This window comes from Carcharhinus amblyrhynchos, unplaced genomic scaffold, assembly GCF_965287045.1.
Source record: "Carcharhinus amblyrhynchos unplaced genomic scaffold, sCarAmb.v2.hapA chromosome_1468, whole genome shotgun sequence".
Lineage (NCBI taxonomy): Eukaryota > Metazoa > Chordata > Chondrichthyes > Carcharhiniformes > Carcharhinidae > Carcharhinus > Carcharhinus amblyrhynchos.
In genome coordinates this window covers 7,252-17,625 of record NW_027651208.1, presented here as the reverse complement: position 1 = coordinate 17,625, position 10,374 = coordinate 7,252, and the positions used below count along the sequence as shown (strand labels likewise).

At 58.2% G+C, this 10,374-nt stretch overlaps 1 protein-coding gene across 1 annotated transcript; it reads left to right on the top strand.

The window, feature by feature from the left end:
• Window positions 1-3,266: 3,266 nt before the first annotated feature.
• Window positions 3,267-3,641, top strand: LOC145340815 (CCAAT/enhancer-binding protein epsilon-like; the record flags this gene model as incomplete). The annotated part of the gene is made up of 1 exon (XM_080185273.1): window positions 3,267-3,641. A coding segment is annotated over one exon (375 nt), but the record flags the coding sequence as incomplete, so codon positions are not given.
• Window positions 3,642-10,374: the final 6,733 nt, after the last annotated feature.

The following is a 10,374-nucleotide window of genomic DNA, read 5'->3' as shown; positions in this document are numbered from 1 at the left end:
GCTTAATGCGAGGTAGGTCCATTCAAAAGTCTGACAGCAGCAGGGAAGAAGCTGTTCTTGAGTCGGTCGGTACGGGACCTCAGACTTTTGTATCTTTTTCCCCCGACGAGAAGAGGTGAAGAGAGAATGTCCGGGGTGTGTGTGGGGTGGGGGGGTCCTTAATTATCCCGGCTGCTTTTCCCCGAGGCAGCGGGAAGTGTAGACAGAGTCAATGGATGGGAGGCTGGTTTGTGTGATGGATTGGGGGCTACATTCACCACCCTTTTGTAGTTCCTTGCGGTCTTGGGCAGAGCAGGAGCCCAGACCGAGCTGTGATCCAACCAGAAAGAATGCTTTCTATGGGGCATCTGTAAAAGTTGGGGAGAGTCCGTAGCGGACATGCCAAATTTCCTCAGTCTTCTGAGAAAGTAGAGGCGTTGGTGGGGCTTTCTTGAGTATAGTGTCGGCATTGGGGGGGGGAGCCAGGACAGGGACCAGGATGGTGGGGTGGGGAGTCCAGAACCAGGGGGGGGGCCTGAGGACTGGGGGGGGGGGTAGACCATTTAGGACGGAGATGAGGAGACGTTTCCCCTCCTGGTGAACCTGTGGGATTCATTCCCACGGGAAGGAGTTGACACCAAAACATTGGATGTGTTCGAGAGGGGGTGGGATAGAACACTTGGGGGGGGGGGCGAACGGGGGCCACAGGTTAGGGGGAGACAGCAGGGTTGGGTTGGATGGTCCAGCCACGATGGTGGTGAGGGGGTGGGGGGGGGGGGTAGTGGAGTGGGCTGATGGGCCAAGTGGCCTCCTAGCTCCTGCGTCGCCTGATGGGGAAAGACTTGAGCAGGTTGGGGACCCCTCCCCACAATACCCATTGGGAGTAGAGGGGGGGGGATCTTATTGGGAATGGGGGTTCTGGAATGGAAGGGGGGGCCAATCACCAAGTCTCAGGATATTGGGGGGACGGGGGGGCCATTTTGGATTTTGCCCCCCTCCTCCAGACTGAACTAAAACCCTTCTGAGAACCGTATCCCTCTATTCCCATCCTATTCATGGATTTGCCCCTCAAAACTCACTATCGTATCCGCTTCCACTCCCTCCCCCACCGGCAGCGAGTTCCAGGCACCCACCCCCCTCTGTGTAAAAAAAAATCTACATCTCCTTTAAACCTTGTCCCTCGCACCTTAAACCTGTGCCCCCCCGCGTAATTGACTCTGGGGAATAAGCTTCTGACTATCCACTCTGTCCCTCATCATCTTGTAGACTTCTATCAGGGTCTCCCCTCAACCTCCAGTGAGAACAAACCAAGTTTCTCCAACCTCTCCTCATAGCTAATGCCCTCCATACCAGGGGCAAACATCCTGGTAAATCTTTTCTGTACCCTCTCCAAAGCCTCCACATCCTTCTGGTAGTGTGGGTGACCCAGAATTGAACTCTATATTTCCAAGTGCGGCCTCACTAAAGTTCTATAAAGCTGCAACGTGACTTGCCAATTTTTAAACTCAGTGCCCCGGCCGATGAAGGCAAGCATGCCCGTATGCCTTCCTGACTACCTTCTCCACCTGCGTTGCCACTTTCAGTGACCTGTGTATCTGTACGCCCAGATCCCTCTGCCTATCAATACTCTGTGTACCTGTACACCCAGATCCCTCTGCCTATCAATACTTTGTGTACCTGTACACCCAGATCCCTCTGCCTATCAATACTCTGTGTACCTGTACACCCAGATCCCTCTGCCTATCAATACTCTGTGCACCTGTACACCTGGATCCCTCTGCCTATCAATACTCTGTGTACCTGTACGCCCAGATCCCTCTGCCTATCAATACTCTGTGCACCTGTACACCCGGATCCCTCTGCCTATCAATACTCTGTGTACCTGTACGCCCAGATCCCTCTGCCTATCAATACTCTGTGTACCTGTACGCCCAGATCCCTCTGCCTATCAATACTCTGTGTACCTGTACGCCCAGATCCCTCTGCCGATCAATACTCTGTGTACCTGTACGCCCAGATCCCTCTGCCTATCAATACTCTGTGTATCTGTACGCCCAGATCCCTCTGCCTATCAATACTCTGTGTATCTGTACGCCCAGATCCCTCTGCCTATCAATACTCTTAAGGGTTCTGCCATTTACTGTATATTTCCTATCTGTATTTGACCCTCCAAAATGCATTCCCTCACATTTGTCTGGATTAAACTCCATCTGCCATCTCTCTGCCAAGTCTCCAACTGATCTATATCCTGCTGTATCCTCAAAAGGTTTGTAAATTCGTGCAGTGACGATATTTGAGAGAAAAATTGATTCTAAACAGTGTACAAACACAGGATAACGGGATAGGACACAGAGGAGTGGTTTCATTGGAAGGTCAGCTGAGGTCACACTGCATTGGGCTATCACTCAATGTGGGCTGAATGGCCATTTGCAGATCTGGCAATTTATGAGTGAGGGAGCGTCGCACTGTGTGGGGAGGGTCAGTGCTGAGGGAGCGTCGCACTGTGTGTGGGGAGGGTCAGTGCTGAGGGAGCGCCGCACTGTGTGTGGGGAGGGTCAGTGCTGAGGGAGCGCCACACTGTGTGTGGGGAGGGTCAGTGCTGAGGGAGCGCCGCACTGTGTGGGGAGGGTCGGTGCTGAGGGAGCGCCGCACTGTGTGGGGAGGGTCGGTGCTGAGGGAGCGCCGCACTGTGTGGGGAGGGTCGGTGCTGAGGGAGCGCCGCACTGTGTGGGGAGGGTCAGTGCTGAGGGAGCGCCGCACTGTGTGGGGAGGGTCAGTGCTGAGGGAGCGCCGCACTGTGTGGGGAGGGTCGGTGCTGAGGGAGCGCCGCACTGTGTGTGGGGAGGGTCAGTGCTGAGGGAGCGCCGCACTGTGTGTGGGGAGGGTCAGTGCTGAGGGAGCGCCGCACTGTGTGTGGGGAGGGTCAGTGCTGAGGGAGCGCCGCACTGTGTGTGGGGAGGGTCGGTGCTGAGGGAGCGCCGCACTGTGTGGGGAGGGTCAGTGCTGAGGGAGCGCCGCACTGTGTGGGGAGGGTCAGTGCTGAGGGAGCCCCGCACTGTGTGGGGAGGGTCGGTGCTGAGGGAGCGCCGCACTGTGGGGGGAGGGTCGGTGCTGAGGGAGCCCCGCACTGTGTGGGGAGGGTCAGTGCTGAGGGAGCGCCACACTGTGTGGGGAGGGTCAGTGCTGAGGGAGCGCCGCACTGTGTGGGGAGGGTCGGTGCTGAGGGAGCCCCGCACTGTGTGTGGGGAGGGTCAGTGCTGAGGGAGCGCCGCACTGTGTGTGGGGAGGGGGGTCAGTGCCGAGGGAGTCTAACTTTAAACTCGTTCCGTCTCTTAAAGGGGCCTCTCCCCTCCTCGGGGGGCGGACCGTCCTCGGGGAACCTGCTCCCGGACAGGGTCCCTCACGGCTCGAAATCGAAGAAACACGTCAACAAGGACAGTATGGAGTATCGCCTGCGCCGGGAGCGCAACAACATCGCCGTGCGCAAGAGCCGCGATAAGGCCAAGAGGCGCAACATGGAGACCCAGCAGAAGGCTATGCAGTACCTGTCGGAGAACGAGCGACTGCGTAGCAAGGTGGAGCAGCTGACCCAGGAGCTGGACACCCTCCGGGGCCTCTTCCGCCAGCTTCCCGAGGGCCCCCTCTCGCACCCGCGGCAGTGAGCCCTCCGGCCCTGGGCGGGCGCCCCTGTGGGGTTGGGGAGGCGGCGCGGGGGGTCCTCCTGACGCGCGCTCCCTCCGCTCCCCCGCCCCCTCGTTCCCAACCCCCACCACCACACCACCACCTCCGATCCTGAGCTGGACGGGGGGGGGGGGTTTCGAGATCCCTTCCCCCTTCCTTCGTCCGCCCCCCACCCTTGGGACGAGCAAAGTGTTAACGGTTTTCTCTCTCTCTCTCGCTTTTCTCCCGCCGGCTCGGTCAGGGTTTGGCTGTCTCGTAACGGGGCTTGTAATCGGGGTTTTACTCTCGGCTCGTAATGGGTTTCAGGAGAGCAGACCCCCCCCATTACGAGCCGTGACAGGATGGGGAGACCCCATTACGGGCTTGGAACAGCTTCCTGCCGGCTCGTAATGGGCTTCAGGAGAGCAGGCCCCCATTACGAGCCGTTATCAGAGGGGAGGCCCCGTTACGAGCTTGGAACAGCTTCCTGCCAGCTCGTAACGGGTTCTTCCCCCCCCCCACACCGCTTGTGATGGGTTCTGTTGGCTCATGGTGGGTTTCTGCCCGCTCGTAACCGTTTTTCTGCCAGCTCGTAACGGGTTCCGTCTGCTCGTAATGGGTTCCACTGTTTTGTAATGGATTTTTGTTGGTTTGTAATGGTTTCTGTCCACCTGTAGTGGGTTCTCCTGGTCGGTAATGTGTTTCTGCCTGCTTGTAATGGGTTCTGCCTACTCATAACGGTTATCCGCTAGCTTGTAATGCGCCATACTGTTGGCTGATAGTGGGTCCCGTTGGCTCATTACGGCTCCCGCTGGCTTTGAATGGGTTTTGCTCACTCACTGCTTGGCTCTGCTGCCTTGCACTGGCTTTGGTTGGCTTGTAACGGGGTCTGCTGGCTCGCAATGGATCTGTTGGCTCGTAATACGTGCCGCTAGCTGCTAATGGGTTCAGCTGGCTTGTAGTGGATCCTGACGGCCTGTAACGGGGGTCTGCTCATTTGTGGGGGGGCTCTGCCGGCTTGCAATTGGCTCTGTTGACTCATAGTGAGTCCAGCCGGCTGCTAATCGGCTCGTAATGGGGTCTGCCCTCCTGTAACGGTTTCTGCTGGTCTCTGGCGGCTCGCAATGGGTGCTGTAACAGGCTCCGCTCGCTCGCAGTAGATTCTGTCGAATTGTTACGGGACTTGCCTGTTTGTAATGGATCCCGCCAGCTTGCATTGTGTCACGCTGTCTCGTAACTGTCTCTGTCCGTACCTCGCGTTTGGTCCTGCTGGCCACTGGTGGGGGGGTCCCGCCCGGCCTGTAACGGGTTCCGCCCGGCTCGCAATGGGTCCTGCCGTTCCCGCGATGGGCGCCCTGGCTGGCCACCAGCGCTTCGTAACGGGTCTGCGCTCGCCCGGAGGTGGGACCGCTGTCTTGTAACGGGCGCCATTCGCGTATCGTGGGTGGGGGAAGCGGGGGGGGGGGGTGGGGAGCTCACGCCATCGCTGACGTCACGCAATTCTATAAACGGTTAAATCGTGGTTCCCCACCAACCCCCCCCACCCCTGCACCCAAGGGTGCCCCCAGCGCACCCTTGTGACTATTTTTTTGGTGCGGTTCGCTTGCATAGTTAATCTTCCAGGTGCCCGTCTTGGGGGGGGGGGGTGGTTTCCAGACCCGGGGGGGGCGGGGGGGTGGGGAGTCAACACCCCTCCCCCCCCCCACTCCAACACTCCTTCCCTCCCTGTCCCCCCCCGACTTCCCCGCCACCCATTACCATGATCGGGATACGGGCTACCCTATCTGGGGGGGTCAAAGTTCGTTGGCTCGCTGCGGGGTGGGGTTGGGTGGGGAGGGGGGGGGTGTAGGAGTGGAGTTGGGGGGGGGGGAAACTGGGATGAAACCTCCCCCCCCCACCCCCGCCCCCCGCTCCTCCTCCTCCTCCTCCTCCTCCTCGCTCGCCACCTCGGGTGGGGGACGAACTTTGCCCTGACGGCGGGCAAAGAGAAACGGTTTTGACCCCCCCCCAACCCCCCCCCCCCCCCCGTCGAACTCCGGACCCCCCCCCCCACCCCACAACGAATCGAATACTGTAATCTGCTGAATAATTTCAGGTATACTGTAAGATGTCCCTGTTTCCAGAGCCCAGGGGTCAGCCGAGGCCAATATTTTCACAGGATATTGCGGGGGGTGAGGGGGGGTCCGTGGGGGCGGGATGGGTGGTGGACGAGAGATAGGTGACAACACAGGGTCAACGTCAGGGCCTCGCGCCGAGTCAGCCCCTTCCGAGGCACTTTTCCGGAGAGAATGTACGTCCTGTCGAAGTTTTCTCCCTGGCACTCATCAGGCGCGCGGAAGCCAAATCTGCAAAACGACAATTTACGCCGCGGGACAAAGAGAGGGTGCTCGATCGCCCGGCAACCTGGCCCTGATTGGTCACGGAGGGACACTGTCATGGGGGTGGGGGGGTACTCTCGTGAGGCAAGAGGAGGGGGGGGCGTCAGATGTCATCGGGGTGGACGAGAGATAGGTGACAACACAGGGTCAACGTCATGGCCTCGCACCAAGTCAGCCCCCTCCAAGTCCCTTTTCTCAGAGAGAACATACATCCCGTCGAAGTTTCCTACCTTGCACTCATCAGGTACGTGGAAGCCAAATCCAAGAGGACAAAGAGGGGGGTGCTCGATCGCCCGGCGACCTGGCCCTGATTGGTCACGGAGGGGCATTGTCACGGACGGGGGAACTCTTGAGAGGCAACAGCGACGTGAGGAGGGGGAGCCAAATGTCACTGGGGGGGGCCGATGCAAACGCGAGTTTACCGAGTGGCCGAGCAGGCTCGAGGGGCCGACTCCCCGTCTCTTATGCGCCCCCTCCCCCCGCCCCAGAAATACTTCTGCTGAACATGGAGCGTGGCTTGAACAATCTCCTTCCAGTTGACAGACGACGTACTTCCCGTTTGTGAAAGCCGGACACCTCGAGTGCGCATAAATGAGCCGCGCCGAAGCTGGATCGACTGCCTCGAGATGGTTTGTTGGCGGAGCTAGGAGGGCAGGTGAACGGAGTCACGTTCAGCGGCAAACGTTCCCGTTTCCCACGAGCGGAAGTCCCTTCCGGGCGAGCCTCCATGCTGTAAAACTCACCTCCAAATTGGCCTTTCTGGTTTCCTCGGGGACTGATGTGGAACAGAGAAAATTCCAACACAGGAACAGGCCTATCGGCCCTCCAACTGGCCATGCTACCCCACCCCCCCCCCTCCAAAAATATCCACTCTGTCCCTCATCATCTTGTAGATTTCCATCAGGTCTCCCCTCAACCTCCAGTGAGAACAAACCAAGTTTCTCCAACCTCTCCTCAGAGCTAATGCCCTCCATACCAGGGCAACATCCTGGTAAATCTTTTCTGTCCCCTCTCCAAAGCCTCCACATCCTTCTGGTAGTGTGGGTGACCCAGAATTGAACTCTATATTCCAAGTGGGGCCTCACTAAGGTTCTATAAAGCTGCAACGTGACTTGCCAATTTGTAAACTCTTGATTACGAGGCCTACTAAATTAGGATCCTGGTGATCCTAACTTAGTAGGCCTCGTAATCAAGAGTTTCAACCCTCCCTCCTTCCCCCCCCGGCTCACACTATCAACATCCTGGGGGTTACCATTGACCAGATACTGAACTGGGACCCAGCCGTATAACAATCTCCACTCGCCCTGGATGAGTGCGCCTCTCCAACAACAATCTCCACTCGCCTGGATGAATGCAGCTCTCCAACAACAATCTCCACTCGCCCGGGATGAGTGCAGCTCTCCAACAACAATCTCCACTCGCCCTGGATGAGTGCGCCTCTCCAACAACAATCTCCACTCGCCTGGATGAATGCAGCTCTCCAACAACAATCTCCACTCGTCCTGGATGAGTGCGCCTCTCCGACAACAATCTCCACTCGTCCTGGATGAGTGCGCCTCTCCGACAACAATCTCCACTCGCCCTGGATGAGTGCGCCTCTCCGACAACAATCTCCACTCGCCCGGGATGAGTGCGCCTCTCCGACAACAATCTCCACTCGCCTGGGATGAGTGCGCCTCTCCGACAACAATCTGCACTCGCCCTGGATGAATGCGCCTCTCCGACAACAATCTCCACTCGCCCTGGATGAGTGCGCCTCTCCGACAACAATCTCCACTCCCCCTGGATGAGTGCGCCTCTCCGACAACAATCTCCACTCCCCCTGGATGAGTGTGCCTCTCCGACAACAATCTCCACTCACCCTGGATGAGTGCGTCTCTCCGACAACAATCTCCACTCGCCCTGGATGAGTGCGTCTCTCCGACAACAATCTCCACTCGCCCGGGATGAGTGCGCCTCTCCAACAACAATCTCCACTCGCCCTGGATGAGTGCGCCTCTCCGACAACAATCCCCCCTCCCCCTGGATGAGTGCGCCTCTCCGACAACAATCTCCACTCGCCCTGGATGAGTGCGCCTCTCTGACAACAATCTCCCCTCGCCCTGGATGAGTGCGCCTCTCCGACAACAATCTCCACTCGCCCTGGATGAGTGCGCCTCTCCGACAACACTCGAGAAGATCGACACCATCCAGGACAAAGCAGCCCCCTCCCCCCGAACCCCCCCACCCCCCACCTCCCAACCACCCATCCTGGCACCCCCCACCGTCTCAATCGACACCAGTAGGTTCTCCCTCCGAGTCACTCACTACCCCCCACCGACTTGGAAACCTGTTAGCCGTCCCTTCCCCCCCTACCCCCAAAAAACTCCCACCCGAACGGTGTACCTACACACACTGTGGCGGGCAAGATGGCGCCTCACCACCTCCCCTCCCCCCGCAAAGCTTCTCAAGGGGGCAACGAGAGATTGGCGTCAACATCTGAGGCCTAGTCAGTTAGGCCTCACTCCTAGAAAAAGATAGAGAGAGAGAGACGGGGGTGGAATTCTCAATCTGTCCTCGGGGAGACTTGTCGGTAGACGGTGGGGAGCGAGGAGGATTGCCTCCTACTTATGGTTGGTGGGGGGGCGAAGGGGGGGGAGACGTAGGTCAGAGGTCATGGGGGAAGCCATCTTGGAAGGCCCGAGGCTGAGATCCTGTGAAAATACAGGCGGCGATGGCCCCCCCCGGTGACAGGAAACAGGCGTCGTCGACTGAGTGTGGTCGCGATTGGCTCGATAGCTGCCTATTTACCCTCGGAAAGTTTTATTTATTGTCCGTCCTGAACTGGCCATCGCAAATAAAGGTTTGTTTTTTTGGATACCATTGGCCGTCGTTCTTTCGATCCATCTGTCCACCAACCCCCCCCCCCCACCCCCAACACACAACTTTCTCCGGCCCTCCATATCCATCGTATCGCTGTGATCGACACGGTGGCGCAGTGGGTTAGCGCTGCTGTCTCACGGCGCCAGGGACCCGGGTTCGATTCCCGGCTCAGCGCACAGTGGGTTAGCGCTGCTGTCTCACGGCGCCAGGGACCCGGGTTCGATTCCCGGCTCAGCGCACAGTGGGTTAGCGCTGCTGCCTCACAGCGCCAGGGACCCGGGTTCGATTCCCGGCTCAGCGCACAGTGGGTTAGCGCTGCTGCCTCACGGCGCCAGGGACCCGGGTTCGATTCCCGGCTCAGCGCACAGTGGGTTAGCGCTGCTGCCTCACAGCGCCAGGGACCCGGGTTCGATTCCCGGCTCAGCGCACAGTGGGTTAGCGCCGCTGCCTCACAGCGCCAGGGACCCGGGTTTGATTCCCGGCTCAGCGCACAGTGGGTTAGCGCTGCTGCCTCACAGCGCCAGGGACCCGGGTTCGATTCCCGGCTCAGCGCACAGTGGGTTAGCGGCGCCAGGGACCCGGGTTCGATTCCCGGCTCGGGTCACTCTCTGTGTGGGAGTCTGCACATCCTCCCCGTGTCTGCGTGGGTTTCCTCCGGGTGCTCCGGTTCCCTCCCACAGTCCGAACGACGTGTAGTTTAGGGTGGATTAGGCCGTGCTAACTTGTCCCTGAGTGTCAGGGGGTCAAATTGGGTAAATGTATGGAGTTCTGGGGATAGGGTCTGGGTGGGATTGTGGTCAGTGCAGACTCGATGGGCTGAATGGCACCTCCTGGACTGTGGGATTCTGTGATTCCAGGATAACCCACATAACTGTCTAAACACTTTCTAAAAGACAAAATTGTCCCCGCCTCTACTACTGCCTCTGGCAGCTCGTTCCAGACACTCACCACCCTCTGGGTGAAAAAATTGCCCCTCTGGAACTCTCTCCCCTCTCCCCTTAAACCCTCTGCCCTCTAGTTTTAGACTCCCCTACCTTTGGGGGAAAAGATATTGACTATCTCGCTGATCTGTGCCCCTCATTATTTTATAGACCTCTATAAGATCACCCCTCTACGCTCCAGAGAAAAAACTCCCAGTCTATCCAGCCTCTCCTTATAACTCAAACCATTAAGTCCCGGTAACATCCTAGTAAATCTTTTCTGCGCTCTTTCTAGTTTAATAATATCCTTTCTATAATAGGGTGACCAGAACTGGACACAGTATTCCAAGTGTGGCCTTCCCAATGTCTTGTACAACTTCAACAAGACGTCCCCAACTCCTGTATTCAATGTTCTGACCGATGAAACCAAGCATGCCGAATGCCTTCTTCACCACTCTGTCCACCTGGGACCCCACTTTCAAGGAGCTATGAACCTGTCCCCCGAGATCTCTCTGTTCTGTAACTCTCCCCGACCATTAACTGAGTGAGTCCTGCCCTGGTTCCATCGACCAAAA